General features: G+C 42.6%; 1 protein-coding gene across 1 annotated transcript in view; it reads right to left on the bottom strand.

Moving 5' to 3' along the window:
- Positions 1–19783, bottom strand: part of cog6 (component of oligomeric golgi complex 6) — a 124095-nt gene that overhangs the window by 92516 nt on the left and 11796 nt on the right. The window contains exons 3-4 of the mRNA XM_080197500.1: positions 18370–18441; positions 13661–13719 (exon numbers count right to left, since the gene is read on the bottom strand). Of these exons, the coding sequence (XP_080053626.1) occupies positions 13661–13719; positions 18370–18441 (131 nt within the window). The remainder of the gene's footprint in view (positions 1–13660; positions 13720–18369; positions 18442–19783) is intronic.

The following is a 19783-nucleotide window of genomic DNA, read 5'->3' as shown; positions in this document are numbered from 1 at the left end:
GAAGAAAGAGAGGGATACTGGAGGGCCAGCAATCCATCTCAGTTCCACACCCTTGCTAGTGTTGGGTTATAAAGTTTTAGAGGGATAGAGTGATAGCACAAGAGTTAATGAGCAACCAAGTCTCTGACCAGGAAATGGTGAAAGGGTGTGGTTCATCTCCTGGAAAAGGCCAAGAGGAGGTATGCAGGATTGAAGTAACTACAACTTGGTATGGCTGGTGATAGAACTCTTGAAGTCAACCAACCAAATATGGCAGTCTTGGCAATATGATCTCTGGGCCAGGCAGATCATGAGTACTGTAGCCTAGCTCACTGTTATGTACGGGGTTGCTACTAGAGTCTATATAACCAAAACCATGTAAGCTTTCCAATGGTTGTCATCCAGGACTACTCTACCATAAGAAATAGGAGCAGGAGTAGGCCATCTAGCCCCTCGAGCCTGCCCTGCCATTCAATAAGATCATGGATGATCTGAAGTGGATCAGTTCCACTTACCCGCCTGCTCCCCATAACCTTTAATTCCCCTATCGATCAGAAATCCATCTACCCGTGACTTAAACATATTCAACGAGGTAGCCTCCACCACTTCAATGGGCAGAGAATTCCAGAGATTCATTACCCTCAGAGAAGAAGTTCCTCCTCAACTCGTTGGAGTTTAGAAGGATGAGGGGGGATCTTATAGAGACGTATAAGATAATGAAAGGGATGGATAGGGTAGAGGTAGAGAGATTCTTCCCGCTTCGAAAGGATAGCAGGACTAGAGGGCACAGCCTCAAGATAAGGGGGAGGCAGTTTAGATCGGAGTTGAGGGGGAACTTCTTCACTCAAAGGGTGGTGAATCTCTGGAATTCTCTGCCCATTGAAGTGGTGGAGGCTACCTCGCTAAATATATTTAAGTCACGGGTAGATAGGTTTTTGACAGACAAGGGAATTAAGGGTTATGGGGAGAGAGCGGGAAAGTGGAACGGATCCACTTTAGATCAGCCATGATCTTATTGAATGGCGGGGCAGGCTATATAGTGAAGATTCTATATAGTGAAGATTCACATAGTGAAAGGTGGCAATTTTGTTGATGTGAGAATACAGTCATTAAAAGTAGAACTCAATTAAAAGTCTTTTTTTAATTAGAACGGGGGAAAAAAGTGGATTGTTCTCTAACATACTTATTCACAAACTAATTCAGCTGTCGTAAATTAAAGTTGCACTGTCTGGCACTATACAGGTATTTTCAGGTGGCACACTGATTAGCACTGCTGCCTCACAGCACCAGGGACTCAGGTTCGATTCCCTGCTTGGGTCACTGTCTGTGTGGAATCTGCACATTCTCCCCAAATCTGCATTTCCTCCAGGTGCTTCAGTTTCTTCCCACAGTCCAAAGATGCGCAGGTTAGGTGGATTGGCATTGCTAAATTGCCCCTTAGTGTCAGGGGAACTAGCCAGGGTTATGGGGATAGGGCCTGAATTGGACCGTGATTGGTGCAGACTCGATGGGCCGAATGGCTTCCTTCTGCACTTTAGGATCCTATGATATGCAGATTCTAAACAAAAAGTTTGGAAAGGAAATTAAAATCAGTCCAAAAACAATGTTATCCATGAGAATCTTACTAGTAAAATTCATAAAAAGTAATCTGAGGACACACTTATGCACCAAATCTAAAATGTTTCCCTTAGCTATCAGGAAATTTTTAAAAATCAAACAGCTGGAGTTGCATTTTGTACATCATTATGAGTTCCACTGGATTTTGCACAAGACGTTTACTATTCTTTCTTCAAATGGGAGGGTGTGAAAATATTGCATGAAAAATGTTTCTACTGGCCATAGTGCTTAAAAATGTAGTATACTTTTTAACTTTAAATATTATCATTTGTCCATGAAAACCAACAGTTCATTTCTTCTACCAGCTGCCATCAAACACATTGTCAGGAATATTTATTGCATGCCTGAAAAAAATGACTCGAAAGATGGCCCGTTTTATTACCCATTATTTAAACATAAGAACATAAGAAATAGGAGCAGGAGTAGACCATCTAGCCCTTCGAGCCTGCCCCACCATTCAATAAGATCATGGCTGATCTGTCGTGGCTCAGTTCCACATTCCCGCCCTCTCCCCATAAGCCTTAATCCCCTCTCTTATCAAAAACCCATCAACCCGCGTCTTAAAAATATTTAGCGAGGCAGCCTCCACCACTTCAACGGGCAGAGAATTCCAGAGATTCACCACCCTTTGAGTGAAGAAGTTCCTCCTCAACTCCGTTCTAAACCACCCCCACTTTATCTTGAGGCTGTGCCCCCTAGTCCTACTGTCCTTTCTGAGCAGGAAGAGTCTCTCCACCTCTATCCTATCCATCCCATTCATCATCTTATATGTCTCAATGAGATCTCCCCTCATTCTTCTAAACTCTAACGAGTACAAGCCTAGTTTATTCAGCCTCTCCTCATAGCTCAACCCCCTCAACTCCGGTATCAGCCTAGTAAACCTCCTCTGCACTCCCTCCAAGGCCAAAATATCCTCGCGTAAGTGTAGCAACCAAAACTGCACACAGTACTCCAGCTGCGGCCTCACCAATGCCCTATACAGCCGCAGCAAGACCTCCCTACTTTTATATTCAATCCCCCTTGCTATGAAGGCCAGCATCCCATTCGCCTTCCTGACCACCTGCTGCACCTGCAGGCTGGGTTTTTGCGACTCGTGCACAAGGACCCCGAGGTCCCTCTGCACCGTCGCCTGCTGCAGTTTTTCGCCACGTAAGTAATAGTCCTTCCTACCATTATTCCTACCAAAGTGGACCACCTCGCACTTGCCAACATTAAATTCCATTTGCCAGTTCCTGGCCCATTCGCCCAGCCTATCTAGATCCTTCTGCAGACTCTCCATACCCTCCGCGCAATTTGCCATTCCACCAATCTTGGCGTCATCAGCAAATTTCAACACCATACACTCGGTTCCCTCCTCCACATCATCTATATAAATGGTAAATAGCTGAGGCCCCAGCACCGACCCCTGGGGTACTCCACTAGTCACCAACCGCCAATCTGAATAGCACCCATTAACCCCCACTCTCTGCCTCCTATTTGACAACCAATCCTCTATCCACGCTAACACCCTACCCCCAACTCCATGTCGCCTGACCTTCTGCAATAACCTCTTGAGGTACCTTGTCAAACGCCTTCTGAAAATCAAGACAGACATCCACTGGCTCTCCTCTATCCACCAATGGAAGTAGTTCATTAATTAACAGGTTGCTGCTTCCATTTTAAGATGGGGTGCAAAATGAATCCCATGGTTTCTAAATGGCATTCAGCAAAAGGCAATTCCATTTTTCTGACTATGAACATATGTTTACGGAAGAATGAAAAATAATCACAATATTCTTTACACCATTTGCAGACTGAACATTTAAAGATGTAAAGGTTTATGCACATGTGTCTACTAAGACTCCAAGAACCTGCACCCCTTTTAAAATTATACCGTTTAAAGTATATTGCATCACACCATGTTTCCTACCAATCTGAATTATTACACTGTTTTCTGCTTTAAGTTTAATCTACGCTGTGTTTGTTTATCTCACTTGTCTGTCTGTCCTCTTGAGAATAATACCCTCCTCATAGCTTACTACATTTTTGACTTTTGTCATTTATGAACTTTGATATTTTGCCTGGAAGAGTTTCCAGATAAGGATTGCATAGCACTTGCCAGGAAAATGTAAACCCTGACCGCCCCCATCCCAAAAGCTGTCTTCCCTCCTTTGACTGTTCGATCCCTTGATTATCTGAACGCCTTCCACTCCCAAATGCCCGAATTCCCCAACGACTGGCTGACTCCCCCCACAGCCATCCCACCCTCTCTACAACCGTTCGACTACCCTCATGACCGTCCAACTCCTTCCGCACAACCGTCTGATCTCTCGACACCCCCCACGACTGTCCAACCCCCCCAACGACCATCTGACTCCCCCCACCAACAACCGTCCGACTCCGCCCCCCCATGACCGTCTGTCTCCTTGACACCCCCACCCCACTGTCCTTCTGCCTATCCTTGCCTGTCTGACTGCCCCCCCCATCTGTCCTCCCTTCCTCCCAATAACAATCCCACCCCCCCAAATTCTAACCACTTAGCTGACAAATCTACCTTCTTCCTGACTTGACCTTTAAAATTGCTTGATTTAAGGCAGCCACCATCATAAAAAGAGATGTGTCCTCCTTCGGTCTGATTCTGCAGCACTTGGCAGAAGACCTCAGGAACATGCTGCCCTGAAACAGTTGTTGCCCAGCCTGAGTCAGAAGATCAAGCATGACAGGATCAGGAAAATTTCTGGGTAAGAAAACTGATAGAATGGCAATCTAACTCTGGTTGCTACTTTGCAGAAGTTCAGGCCCAATGTATCAAAAAGAGCAGTGGTCCTAATGCTGACCCCTGGGAATCGTTACATACTTTCCTTCAATCTGAGGAACAGCCTTCCAATCTAAGCTCTGCTTTCACCCGCTTAGCAAATCTCATATCAATGTAGACACTGTCCCTTTAATCCCATGGGTTTCAATTTTGCTCAGTAAAAAGTCTGACAACACCAAGTTTCAGTCCAACCAATTTATTAGATAGTAAACTCAATTTTGCTATCAAATCTATTGCGTTGTACTTTAACAAATATCCTTTGAAAGTTCATGTACATAGCATAACCGCATTCTATCGGCAACCTTCTCTATTACGTCATCAAAGAACTCAATTAAATTAGTCAAACAAGATTTGGCTTTAACACATTCTATGCTGGCTTTCATTGTTAATCCATATTTTTCCCAAATGCAAAGTAATTTTGCTCTAGATTATGTAAAAATTGCCCCAACACCAACGTTAGGCTGACTGAACTGTTTTGCATGAATGTTTTTAACTAAGGTCTGCAATAGACATTTGGAATACTATTTTTTAAAATCTCAGCATGGATCTTGAGGTCTGCCTGTGGTGGATACTGAATAGGCATGAGGGTGGGGTGCATGGGCTGCCATAAATTGACATTAGGACCATGGGGTGGCAGAAGGGCAAAAGCTGACAATGCAGGTATAAGGGGGCCTTGGGAGGTGGGTGGGGTATAATTTGGGTATGAAGTTGCATGGATGGGGAGTGGAGAACTTATAGGGGGTGACAGATGGAGAGCTACCTTATGTTTTTTTCTGATAACTTCAATAATGTTGATGTACCAAGGATCTTGCACCCAGCCTACCTCTCATTCTGGAGTCGCCCTACCAAGTTCTCAGAGAACCCTGCCATCCTGAAATGAACATCTGATACTCTGGGCCACTTTCTCCCAGGAGCAGAAATCCAAGCCTCAGTGTCTGGGCTCACACAGGAACAATATGTAGTTGGTCACGCAGGCCTGCAAGCGGTTATAAAACCATAAACTCTGCCTTTAAACAAACAGAGATGTACGTAACAAACTCCATTGTTGAGACACTAATAAACATCTCTTGAATTCACATGTTGGAATTTGCCCTTTGCAATCAATTTTAAATGCATTTTATTTGGTTTCTATGGGTTGATGTACAAAATCATAAATCATCCTCATTGCATTCTGATTTGTGAATTTGCCAGTTAAAAGTCAATGATTTAAATGCATTTGGAAAAATAAACACTAGCAGCATTGATGCTGCACAAGAAAGCTGTTATAGATTTTTTAAATAATTTATCATTTATATCACAGTTGAACATGTAAATAATTGAATACTTTAAATTTGGAATACACATTGTTTCTTAAGAACAGAAAATTGAAATGGCCAGAACAGAGCTACAATGTTAAGTTAAAGTAAAGTTTATTTATTAGTCACAAGTAAGGTTTACATTAACACTGCAATGAAGTTGCTGTGAAATTCCCCTAGTCGCCACACTTCAGCACCTGTTCAGGTCAATGCATCTAACCAGCACATCTTTCAGACTGTGGGAGGAAACATGAGCACCCAGAGGAAACCCAAACAGACACAGGAGAACGTGCGAACTCCACACAGACAGTGACCCAAGCCAGGAATCGAACCCAGGTCCCTGGCACTGTGAGGCAGCAATGCTAACCACTGAGCATGTGTACAATATCAAGAATATGAGCAGACTTTTGTTGGCAATATCATTCTAAAACTATGAAAAGTACTAATTACTTGTCGTTCTCAATGGCCTCATCAGCAATGAAATCTGTATGCTGTAAATGGCGGATGCAGTAAAATCTCCTCATCACACAAGTCTAACTTTCACTTACTCCTAAGTAAAATCACAAAACCATCAGGACCAGTTGAATTTGACCCGAAAGAAATCCCACAACACCAGCTTAAACTCCAACAAATTTATTTGTAGCAAATGCCTCAAGCTTTTGGAACAGGCTGTCATTTCGTCAGGTGGCTGGGAGTTCTGAATGTATTTCGAGGAGCAAGTTGAGAAAAACCGGCAACAACAGTAGAAAACTGCAGCATGCCTCAATAATAGGCACTGTGCTACAGCTGGTGATGGTAAAAATGTAATGCATTGCACAAACATTGAAAGAGGTACTTGATGGCAACTTAAAATAATGACCAATTTGTAAAAAGCAGCTGATTGTCCTATTATGACTCAATTGTGGTTTCACCCCTCAAATGTCATTATGAACATTAGAGTGCAGTTCAATTAAATGCAATTATGCAACTGATTTCAAGTCAAGAAATAGCTTTTTCATTCCTACCACATGCATGGTGAGAATATAGCCCAACTCTACACATAGTAAATATTTCTGAAAATTCTGAGATCCATACACAATAAATGTAACATGGTACAGGAACTACTTAAGTTTATATGATTTGAAAGAGCAACATAATTCATTTTATTCCAGATCCAAAGTGTTGTTCTGTGGATTTGATGGGATTTATTTCAAGTTAAATTAGTATTTGAACATAATATGATTTTAAATTTTCAATTTAAAGTTCTCAATTTCTGTATTTGACTTAGTAATTTGATTCTTTCTTGCTAGCATACAGCAGAAAGATAAATACCTGTACAGCAACTCCTACACAAATTGTGTGACATTTTATGAAACTACAGGCCAATTGCATTAACATCTGTTTGAGGAAAAGTGGCTGGAATCTATTATTAAGGAAGTTATAGCGGGGCACATCGAAAATCTCAATGCAATGCAATCTCACAGTCAACATGGTTTTGCAAAAGGGAAAATATGATTGACTAATTTATTGGAATTTTTTGAGGAAGTAACAAATAAAGTGAATGAATGGGAACTTGTGGATGTACTGTACTCAGATTTCCAGAAGGCATTTGACAAGGTGCCACATGTTTGGTTACTACGTATAATAAGAACTCATGGTGTAGGGGTAGCATATTAGCATGGATAGAGGAATGGAATATAAAAGTAGGGATGTTTTGCTACAGCATTGGTGAGAATACATCTGGAGTATTGTATACAGTTTTGGCCTTCTTATTTAAGAACAGACATAAATACTTTAGAAACAGCTCAGAGAAGGTTCGCTCGATTGATAACTGGGATGGGGGAGTTACCTGAACAAAGGTTGGACTATATCCATTGGGGTTTAGAAAAATAAAAGATGATTTCACTGAAACAAATATAATCCTGAGGGGACTTGACAGACTGAATGCTGAAAGGAGGTTTCCCCGCCTCTGTGGAAGAGACTAGGACAAGGGACAAAGTTAAAATATAAACTAAGCAGTCTCCCATTTTAGATAAAGGCAAGAAGATTTCTTTATAGGGTAGTGAGTCTTTGCAAGTCTCTTCCCCAGAGACTGGTAGAGGCAGGATCAGTCTCTTCCCCAGAGACTGGTAGAGGCAGGATCAGTGAATATCTTTAAGGCAAAGATAGATTCTTGACTAACAAGGGACTTAAAGGTTTTCGGGAATTGGTGAAGTGTGAAGTTAAGACCAAAATCTTGCTGAATGCTGTAAAAGGCTCGAGGAGCTGAATTAACCAAACCTGCTCCTAATTTGTGAATTCATAAAATTGAGCATCACTTTCACACTTCAAATTGATTGCATTCCCAAAAGCACTGATATTGCGCTTGTGTTTTCAATTATTCTCGGTATGAAACTAACAAGAAAATTTGTAGTGCAGAAAGAGAACGGATGATTAGTAGTCACAGAGCTGTAAGAAAATAACAAATAACTTAATTTACAGAATAAATGAGTATTATCTGTTAAACACTGAGGAACTTATTGGTTAATACATTACTCCAGCATTTCATTCAACCACTCCCAATAGTTTATCTTCTTTGGAATATTAGCTGAGTTTGGGAATGAGAATTGTAATCAGTAGTTGACAGCTACGCTAAAGGTAAAAAAAAATGCACTGCAAACCTGCAGAGCTCCGATGATCTGTAGATTATGCTACTTAATCTCTGTTTCAGTAGATCTGATGAAACAAACCACCAATGCATATATCCATTTTTTTCTTTGCTCCTGCAGTTAAGAGTTACAAAGTCCAGAACCAGCCCCTGGCAAAATCCATTCGGCCAATCAAGTCTTCACCGACCACAATTCTACCCAGGCTCTATCCCCATAATGCCATGCATTTACACTAGCATTTACCCACTGACACTAAGGGGCAATTTAACACGGCCAATCAACCTAATCCTCACATCTTTGAAGTGTGGGAGGAAACCAGAGCACCCAGAGAAACCCCACAGAGACACGGGGAGAACGTGCAGACTCCACACAGACAGTGACCCAAGCCAGGAATCGAATCCGGGTCCCTGGCGCTCTGAGGTAGCGGTGCTAACCACTGTGGCACCCTGCCACCCCATTTCATTACTATTTAGTTTTGAAACAAATGACATTTTGGAAGATGAGCAGTTTTCACAGAGAAGTCAGACAGCCAAAACCTACTTTTATGCTGGTGCAGAAACATGGTCTTGTACAACTCTGATCTAGATATGTTACGAATGGTAGTCAAAATGTTTTTTTTATCCTTTTCACCCTGTCTCCTTTAACACTGGTTTTAGCAAATCCTTCTATTTTAAGATGATATAAAACAACAAGACAGGCACTTTAAGAATCAGCAGCTGCATACAGACAATGATTGGGAATTTGTCACAATTCAAATCAGAAAGAGCATACCTATTCCAACATCTATTTATGATTTATCCAGTCACTTTAAGTTTGGTTACTGAATGCTGGAAGAGAATCTTTATTGCTTCAACTTAATTGTTGCTGCTGACTTTCGTCACCCACATATTGGAGCAAATACAAACATTCATTTCAAAGGTGTTTTTTTTTGCAAATGTGCCCATATTGCAAAGCAAGAGAAACCATTTAATGTAGTCTGATGCTTTGTATCAAAAATAAATCAAGGCAAAGCAATGAGTTTAGATCTAGAGTCGGGAATGGGTTCAGGGAACCAGAACCTGAATTTGATAAGCTTCACTCAGCAGTGAAAGACATTGCATTTTCAGTATCCCAGCTTTAAACTTTAAGAGTATTAAAAGCATATTCCATTCCGCAAGTCCCACCTCAAGTTATCCTGTATTACAACTACAGCATCTAATCCCCAAAGTAAACGCTAGCATATGGAAACTTATGCAAAACTATAACAAGGAAATGTCATATCTGTATTTTATAGCAAGGTACCCCACCAAAACTGAAGTTAATGTGAATCAAAGGGAAGGCTCCAGTGACTGGACTCTGAACACAATGGAAATTTATCATGGCTGTTGATGGTCATTCAATGTACTCTCAGAACGCTACATAGAAACATAGAACAGTACAGCACTGTACAGGCCTTTCAGCCCTCGATGTTACGCCGAGCTATGTCCAAACCCAAGATCAAGCTATCCCGCTCCTATCATGCTGGTGTGCTCCATGTGCCTATCCAATAACCTTTTGAAAGTTCCTAAAGTGTCTGACTCCACTATCACAGCAGGCAGTGCATTCCATACCCAAACCACTCTCTGAGTAAAGAATCTACCTCGGACATCCCTCCTATATCTCCCACCATGAACCTTATAGTTATGCCCCTTAGTAACAGCTACATCCATCCGAGGAAATAGTCTCTGCACATCCACTCTAACTATCCCCCTCATTATCTTATAAACCACTATTAAGTCGCCTCTCATCCACCTTCGCTCTAAAGAGAAAAGCTCCAGCTACCTCAACCTTCCCTTAAAAGACCTACCCTCCAAACCAGGCAGCATCCTGGTAAATCTTCTCTGCACTCTCTCCAATGTTTCCACCTCCTTCTTATAGTGAGGTGAACAGAACTGCACACAATATTCCAAATGTGGTCTCACCAAGGTCCGGTATAGTTGCGGCATAACCCCATGTCTTTTAAAAACATTAATTACTGCACAAGTTCCTCACAGGGGTGACCTCTGCCCAATTCTCTTAATTACAATATCATGAACTTCAACTTTAAGTCTGGAGTGAGACTACACAATGATAATTCCACAGTATCCAGCTGCCTTCACATTTACTCTGATTGTAAACAGTCTTCACAAGGACCTGGACACAATTCAGGCTTGGGCTGACAAGTGACAACTAAGATTTATACTGCATAATCACAAGGCTATGACCAGTTTAAACAAGTCTTATCTTTGCTGACCTTTAAAGGTACCACCACTTCTGACACCCAATAACACCTTGAGGATTAGCAGAAATTTATCTGGACCAGCCAAATTAACAATTTGTCTACAAGGACTGAGGCTGGGTGATTTACCATGACTGGCTCACCTCTTGACTAATCAACATGTGTATATAACATACAAAAGCTCAAATGATTAGCATGATGGAATTCTCATTACTCACTTGGATGAGTGGCAGCTGCAACTATACTCAAACCTGAAACTATCTGGGAAAGAACTGTTGGCTTGATTGGCTCCCCAGCCACTCAAATCACGATACATTCCTTCATTACCAGCACTGTAGCAGTTATTTCTTTACTTCTTATAGGATGTGCTACAGAAACTCACTAAGATTCACTGAATCACACAATACGGAAGGAGACCATCCATCTGGCTCAATGAGCCTGTATCATTTGTTTGAAAGAGCTATCAAACTTGCGGCAATGCCAACAGCACCCCCTCTGCCTAGAGAGCTAACCACCAGATGTACAGGAAATTCAATTCGTCCTCCAAATCCATATCACCTGATGGACACAATCTGCCATTCCTCCTTTGCTGCTTGGTCAATGTTGTGGAACTCCCTAACCACCACCATACAAGTAGTACAGGAGCCACAAGGAAATCAAGAAGAAAGGTCACCAACACCTTCCCATGATAACTAGGGATCGGACATAAAAAGGCAAAAAATATAATGGTCACAATGAATTCCTTAGTTCCAGTATTTACTGTTGAGAAAAGCATGGATGTTAGGGAACTTGGGGAAATAAATAGTGATGTCTTGAGGAGTGTACATGTTACAGAGGAGGTGGTGCTGGATGTCTTAAAGGCACCAAGGTAGATAAATCCCCAGGACCTGATGAAGTGTATCCCAGGATGCTGTGGAAGGCTAGGGAGGAAATTGCAGGTCCCTAATAGAGATTTGAATCATCGACTGTCACAGGTGAGGTGCCTGAAGATTGGAGAGTGGCAAATGTTGTGCCTTTGTTAAGAAGCGCTGCAGGGAAAAGCCTTGGAACTACAAGCCAGTGAGCTTAACGTCTGTAGTGGGTAAGTTATTAGAAGGTATTGTGAGAGGAAGAATTTACAGGCATTTTGAGAGGCAAGGACCGATTAGGGACAGTCAGCATGGCTTTGAGAGTGGAAAATCATGTCTCACAAATTTGATGAGTTTTTTGAAAGGGTAAGAAGGTAGATGAGGGCAGTGCAGTTACGTTGTCTACATGGACTTCAGCAAAACCTTTGACAAGTTACAGCATAATAGGTTGTTGCACAAGGTTAAATCTCACAGGTTCCAGGGTGAGGTAGCCAATTGGGTACATAATTAGTTTGTTGGCAGAAGACAGAGCATGCTTGTAGAGAGTTTTTCAAACTGGAGGCTTGAGACCAACGGTGTGCTTCAGGGATTGGTGCTGGGTCCACTGTTATTTGTCACTTATATTAATGATTTGGATAAGAATTTAATTGGCATGGTTACGCAGATGACACCAAGATTGGTGGCATAGTGGACAGTAAAGAAGGTTATCTAGAATTGCAACGGGATCTTGATCAATTGGGCCAGTGGGCTGATGAATGGCAGATGAAGTTTAATTTAGATAAATGCAAGGTGATGTATTTTGGTAGATTGAACCAGGATTTACCCAGTTAATGATAGGGTGTCGGGAAGAGTTATAGAACGAAAAGATCTTGGGGTACAGGTTCTTAGCTCCTTGAAAGAGGAGTCACAGGTGGACAGGGTGGTGAAGAAGGCATTCGACATGCTTGGTTTCATTGGTCAGAGCACTGAATACAGGAATTGGGACGTCTTGTTGAAGTTATACAAGACATTGGTAAGGTCACACTTGGAGTACTGTGTACTGTTCTGGCCACCCTATTATAGAAAGAACATTATTAAACTAGAAAGAGTGCAGAAGAGATTTACTAGGATGCTACCAGGTCTTGATGGTTTGAGTTATCCGGATGGGCTGGATAGACTGGGACATTTTTCCTCAGAGCATAGGAGGCTTAGAGATGATCTTTTGAGGTCTATAAAATAACGAGCAGCACAGATAAGGTAGACAGTCAACATCTTTTCCCAAAGGTAGGGGAGTCTAAAACTAGAGGGCATAGGTTTAAGGTGGGAGGAGAGAGATACAAAAGGGTCCAGAGAGATAATCTTTTCACACAGAGGGTGGTGAGTGTTTGGAATGAGCTGCCAGAGGTAGTAGCAGAGCTGGATAAAATTTTCTCTTTTAAAAAGCATTTAGACAGTTACATGGGTAAGATGGTATAGAGGGATATGAGCCAAATGCAGGCAATTGGGACTAACTTAGTGATAAAACTGAGTAGCATGGACAAGTTGGGCGAAGGGCCTATCTCCATCCTGTAAACCTCTATGATTCTATAATCATAATACGAAAAACAATTGGGTAATTCAGAAAGTTACGCTAGATTAAACATTGGTATTCTCCTGCCCAAAGCATTACTGGGCCATTGTGTGTGAAAATGTAGAACTGATTCAAATAAATCTGTTTCTGTTTTTCTAATCATTGGTGCTTTGGGACTTGCCTCACTCGTGACTGTGACCATACAAAGAAATGGCAGCAAATGACAGTATTTCACAGCATCACTCTAGCTCTACTACGAATACTTAGAGGAATTCACTCTCTCTGCCTCACCATCAGGAGTGTTACTGATATAGCATACCAACTGTCAAAGTCAAGGAAGCCTTCAGCGACAGCACTACGGATGTGGATAACCTTTGACTGACTAGTTCTTGTGCATTGACAATCACCAACATCATTCAGCTGTCTTAGAAGAAACAAAAACAAATTCCAAACGAAACTTAAAACATTAAAACAAAAAGTGATTAAAGGCACCCTGAGTCCTTACAGTGCCCACCAGGCACGGCAGGGATAGCCAGTGGATACTTTACGATCCCTCTCCAAGGACACCTGGGAAACACAGATTATAGTGCACAGGAATTTCGATTGGATATTCCGAGCAGCAATGACAGGCAATGTTGAACGTATCTTTAAAGGAACTAAACATAAGAAGTCCTTATGTTTAGCTTCTGACCTGGAAATGATGTGCATTACTTACTTTTCAGATTGAAGCTTAGTAGTTTTAATGATCAGATCTTGTGTCTGTTCCTTTGCTAGCTGGAAATTAAAACAGAAAAGATGTGTTTTACTGTTAGGAACCGGAGGAAAGTCAAATATATCCAAGGTCTAATATCTTCAGATAACACATCAACAATTCTTACACAAATAGATACCTATAAACCTTATACAAATCTAAGTCAAGAATGAAAGTTACATTCAACACATTTGATTTTTCCAGCCAGAACACAGCTTTAATCTTCTCCCTACTCACATCTCGTTCAAAGGGGAGGGATTGGGTAACTGCTCCCAGACTTATGTGACCGGCATTCTGAAAATTGCATTAGGTTATGTCAGAACAAACCAGGATGACTGTCTTCCAAATTTGAAATAGTAACTACTGTGGTCTCCAACCAGCAACAGCACCAAAAATCAAAACTCATCCTGTGGAATTTTGGCAAGTTCCCGTGTTCCATTATCTGGCACTCCTCACAGCTCCTCTCTCCTTCCTAACCCCCCTGTCCATCTGTGTCCAGTCCTAGAAAGTAACTTACCATGGCACTTCCAAATTCCCAACTGCCTAGCCTTTAGCCCTCCACTCACTTTTCTGCTTAACTAAACCTTCACCGAGACCTTTAATTTCTCTGCCCTCACTGAAACTAATACACTTGCCTAATCCATTCCCCATGTTTCAAACTGTATTTTAGCTCCCTGAGATCTAAGGAACAAAGACGTGAACACTTATGGCAGACAGTTGTTTGGGCTAAATCAGAGAAAATACCTGACTTCCCTTCTCAACAAATCCTCTTTTTAAACCAGACTCCCATGACTCCTGTATTGCTACCGCTAACAAAATAAATTCATGGACTTCTTTGTCACTAAGTTTTGGACCACTTGTTCAACTATTTCTGCTGCTTCCCTCCCTTCCCTGGCGCACCAAAGCAAACTTTCCCAAGGTCAATGACCATTCATTAATCTTCTTCTTAGACAGCCCCTCAGGATCGAGGATGACTTGCTTCCATGCTAAAAATTAGTTCTTAGGTGACTGAGGAATGCAGTGCGCTTCCTACAATCTCTATCACACGTGGTTGGAGGAGCAAGTGGATGGGCTTACCGGATTGCTACCCCTTTTGCTGGGTTCAGCTTGCTCTCAGCAATGAGACCTTGAGGTGTTCAACTCCTTCCCAGATGCTTTTCCTCCAGCCAGGGCGGTCTTATGCCAGGGATTCCCAGGTGTCAATGGGGAAATGAACATTTTCGAGAAAGATTTGAGGATGGCCTTGAAGCATTTCCTCTGCTCTCCTAGGGCTTGTTTGCTGTATAGAGCGCATGTTTCAGAAGTCTCATGTCAGACATGCACCCCATGTGACTGATCAAATGTGGTCAATGTTCAATGCTAGGAGTGTTGGCCTGAATGGGAACAATGACACTGGTGTGCCTACCCTGTCTATGGATTAGCAGGATCTTGTGGAGGTGGCACTGGTGGTTGGTCTTCAAGGTATTGAGATGCCTGCTATATGCAGACTATATCATGGAGCGATATAGGAGAGTGGGTGTCACTACTGCTTTGTAGATGATGAGCTTGGTGGTGGGTCTGAGGTTCTGATTTTCAAATATGCTTTTCTCAGGCGACCAAAGGCTTAGCTGGCACACTGGTGTTGAACTTCATTGTTGATGTCTGACCATGTTGACAGTGGGTTCCCAACATATGGAAAGTGGTCCAAAGCCTCCTCATCGTGGATTTTGCTAACTGGGGGATAGTGAGTATGGTGGGAGCGGATCTTTGTCTTCTGGATGTTTAGTGCAAGGCCCAAGCTCTCATTTACCTCGGCAAAAGTGTTGATGATGATGGAGTTCAGCCTCTGATGGTGCTGATATCTGTGCACAATCTGCAAATTGTAGTTCTCACGACAGAAGATAGGATGACCTTGGATCTGCCTGCAGGCAGTGGAAGTTGAACAGACTTGCGTTTGTTCTGTAGTTTAGCTCCATTCCAGCGAGGAGCTTGCTGAGGGCGAGATGGAGCATTGCAGCAAGGAAGATTGAGTGTCAGTGCAATGACACTGCCTTGCTTCACCCAGTCTGTATGTGAATTGGGTGTGTGGCGGATCTGTTGGTCAGGATCACAGCTTATATGTCATTTTGGATCAGGCCAAGCATGGTGGCAAGCTCCTAGGGGGAACTGAAGCCAAGGAGGATGCTTCATAATCCCTTCGCAGTTGCTGATGTTGAAGGTCTTTGTGAGGTCAAAGTAGTCCACGTATAAGGGTGGATGCTCTTCCCCACATTTCTCTTGTATTTACTGTGCGACAAAGATCATGTCCATTGTGTCCCTTAGTGAGTCAAATCTGTATTAGGACTCTGGGAGGAGTTTTTCAGCCACACCAAGAACCCTTGCGATGACCTCCTCTCTGGCCAGTCGTATTCCTCTGCCACTTTTTTTGAAGATAGTCACGATTACAGCGTATCTGAGATCTCCTAGCATGTTCTCCTCCTTTCACATAAGGGAAACATGGTTATGTATTTGCACCAATAGTGCTTCTCCGCCATGCCTTAGTGCTTTGGCAGGGATTCCATCTGCTCCTGATACCTTGTTTTTCTTTAACTGTCAGATGGCCTTTTCTACTTTGTGTCAGGTTAGGGCTGTGCTGAGATGGTCTTGGGTAGCAAGCTGCAAGATAGAGTCAAGGACACTCACACTCTGTTAAGGGGGTCTTCGAAGTGTTCCTTCCAGCGGGTGCTGACTGTCTCTCCTTTCTTGGCCAGCAGTAGGGTAGGGCCACGGATGCTTGGGCCATAGGTGGTCTTGATTGTGCTAAAGAAATCTCACGTGTCATGGTTGTCACCTGACTGCTGGATCTCCTGCACTTTCTCCATGCACCATCTGCACTTTAGGTCACAGATTCTTTTTGTTGGACATCAGCCTTGAGCCATCTGTAGAGCTGCTTTCTTGCTCTCAAATTGGGTTGCTGTTTCACGTTCAGAAAAGCCTTGCAGAAAATGCTTGTCAGCTCCTGAGTCTCCCAGTTGATATCAGCAAACCAGTCTTGGTGTTTCCTGCTCAAGTGGGCGGCATAGTGGCAAGCACTGCTGCTTCACAGCGCCAGGGACCTGGGTTCAATTCCAGCCTCAGGTCACTGTCTGTGTGAAGTTTACACATTCTCCCCATGTCTGCATGGGTTTCCTCTGGGATTGGCCATGCTAAATTGACCCTAATGTTAGGGGATTAGAAGGGTAAATATTTGGGGTATCAGAAATAGGGCCTGGTTGAGATTGTGATCAGTGCAGGCTCGATGGGCCAAATGGCTTCCTTTTGCACTATAGGGATTCTACGATTCTGAGTGACCAAGCGTTCCTCTGCAGGTGCTGATTATGGAGGCCTTCAGGGCAGACCACACACTGTGGACACTCTACATCTCTGAGTCACTGGGAGACACCAGGTTGGCAGTGGGGTGCTAGCTGAATTGTGCTCTCTTATCAGGGTCTTTAAGTGCCTCAGCATTGATAACCCTGCGGCATTGTTTCTATTGCCATTGTTGCTTTGGAGCTGTATTGGTGCTGATCAGAGCGGATTCAACAGTGGTCTGACCAGTAGTTGTTGGATCCTGTCACAGTGATGTTGGTGATACGCACATCCTTGTGGTCACTCGCTTGGATGATGATGTTATCAAGCAGGTGCCAGTGCTTAGAGCGTGGGTGTTGCCATGAGGCCTTGTACTTGTCTCTCAGACTGAATCACTCACAAAAGCTATACTAGTCAACAAAGTGCTTCTGTGGGCTTGAACTGCACATTCCCAAATCACGGGGGGATTGTTTTCTCACAGCTGTGTGTCTCCCAGACCGCTGAAAAACACATACACTGGAGAGCTTCCAAAGCATCAAGGCCCTAAGGCATTAAATGGCAATTAAAAATTTAGAATTAATATTTAAATTATCTCACTACCTATGCATTAATGTTGCACTTTGGTTACCTGCCACAATGTTGTCAGATGGTTAGCATTGTTTAAGTTTTCTTCATGTTCAGATCCCTCAATGGCCTGACACTATCTATCTCTGTCGTGTCCTCCAGCTTTACAACCCTTCAAGAACTCTGCGTTCTTTTAGTTCTAGGAGTTCTTGTAGCCCTTAGTTCCTTCATCCCATCATTAAGTAGTTGCAGGCCTCAAGTTTTGGAATTCTTTCTCTAAATTTGTCTATTTCTCCACCTCCTTTAAGGCACCCATTAAACACTACATCTTTCCCATGCTTTTGGACATTTGTACTATTGCTGCCTTATCCGTCTCATATCAATTTGTGTCTGATTACACATCTCCAAAGGACCTCAGGATATCTTATTCTGTGAAAGATGCTGCATAAATGCAATGTTCAATCAATGTGAAACAGTAAGATTTCAAGTAAAGAGAATACTCTGAATCTTGTCTGAAATGTATTATATTTAGTCACAAAATGCTCCTCCAAAGCAGATGGAATCCAATGTTAGTAGGCTGGCAAAGAATGATCTCCTGCTTTAAGGTCATCAGAATCTTCCACAAGTCACAAAGTAATGGCAATCATCTGCCAAACCTAACCCAACTCACAAAATGCAAAAGCATATATCTTGCATGAAAATAGAAAAGTTAACAGTAGTAAGTGTTTATTAGTGCACTGTGTCATATCAATTCAACCATATTCCATGCAGACTGTGAGAGGTATGGGTCTTTTACATCTTACCTTTAAACGGCTGGTCATATCCTGGCAGCAAGCACTCATTGCTTGAACGTCTTCATGAACGCCCTCCAGTTCCTAGGAGAGTGAAATCAACATGCCATTTAGATAATAACATCAAAAATACTGCTGATGTTGGAAATCTGAAATGAAAACAGAAAAATCCCAGGTCCCTGGCTCTGTGAGGCAGCAGTGTGAACCACTGTGGCACCATGCCTCCCAACTCTGGAGATGGGGCAGTGTCTCTGCTACTGAGTATGCCTGGTTTTAAAAAAAAACTTCCTATTTCACAAAAGATGTTACTTTCACAAAACATGCTGCCACACTGCACTAGACAGTATATACTGACCTCCAGAGAATTTTATGCCAGAAAGGAAGCCAGCTTCAAGCAGGAGCATTGAGATGAAAACATTGCATGTTTTCAAGAAGCAGTTAGATAAAGCACTTGAGGGGAAGGGGATCAAAAAATATGCGGGGAAGGGAAGATCAGGCTATTGAGTTGGATGATCAGCCATGATCAAAATAAACGGCAGTGCAAGCTTAAAGGGCCAATTGGCCTCCTCCTGCTCCTATTTTTTATGTCGACCTCAATTCACTGAATGTGCGGAGTGTGTGACTAGGGGATTTTCACAATAACTTCATTGCAATGTTAATGTAAACTGACTTGTGAAACTAATTAACAAATAAATAAATAAAGTGGTGCTCTGTCCAAATTTTATCCTTCTGTCAACATCTCCAATTGATTCGTCCATTCATAAATTTCTTATTGCTTGTCAGATCTTACTCTGTACAAATTGCGTGCCCCATTTCTGTAGTTACAATAGTCTCTACACTTTAAAGGCAGTTCACTGGCTGTCATGAAGGGCACCACATTAATGCAAGGTGTTTCTTTGCTTTGTGCAAGAAGAATGGGATGGGTAGGATAGAGGTGGAGAGACTCTTCCCGCTCAGAAAGGACAGTAGGACTAGGGGGCACAGCCTCAAGATAAAGGGGGGCGCGGTTCAGAACGGAGTTGAGGCGGAACTTCTTCACTCAAAGGGTGGTGAATCTCTGGAATTCTCTGCCCGTTGAGATGGTGGAGGCTGCCTCGCTAAATATTTTTAAGACGCGGGTTGATGGGTTTTTGATAAGCGAGGGGATTAAGGGTTATGGGGAGAGGGCGGGAACATGGAACTGAGCCACGACAGATCAGCCATGATCTTATTGAATGGCGGGGCAGGCTCGAAGGGCTAGATGGCCTACTCCTGCTCCTATTTCTTATGTTCTTATTAATCCATATTATTGCTTCAAAGTATATCAAGGTAGTGGAGGACATAAATTGGTGAAAAGTATGTTTAGAATCAATGTGCAGAGTCCCCCACCCGATTTCTCATATTCTTCATTGTGATCACCTCGATTTAAAAATTACAAAGTTCAAGG

Source organism: Carcharhinus amblyrhynchos, chromosome 10 (genome assembly GCF_965287045.1).
Source record: "Carcharhinus amblyrhynchos chromosome 10, sCarAmb.v2.hapA, whole genome shotgun sequence".
Lineage (NCBI taxonomy): Eukaryota > Metazoa > Chordata > Chondrichthyes > Carcharhiniformes > Carcharhinidae > Carcharhinus > Carcharhinus amblyrhynchos.
This window is presented reverse-complemented; position numbering and strand designations above follow the sequence as displayed.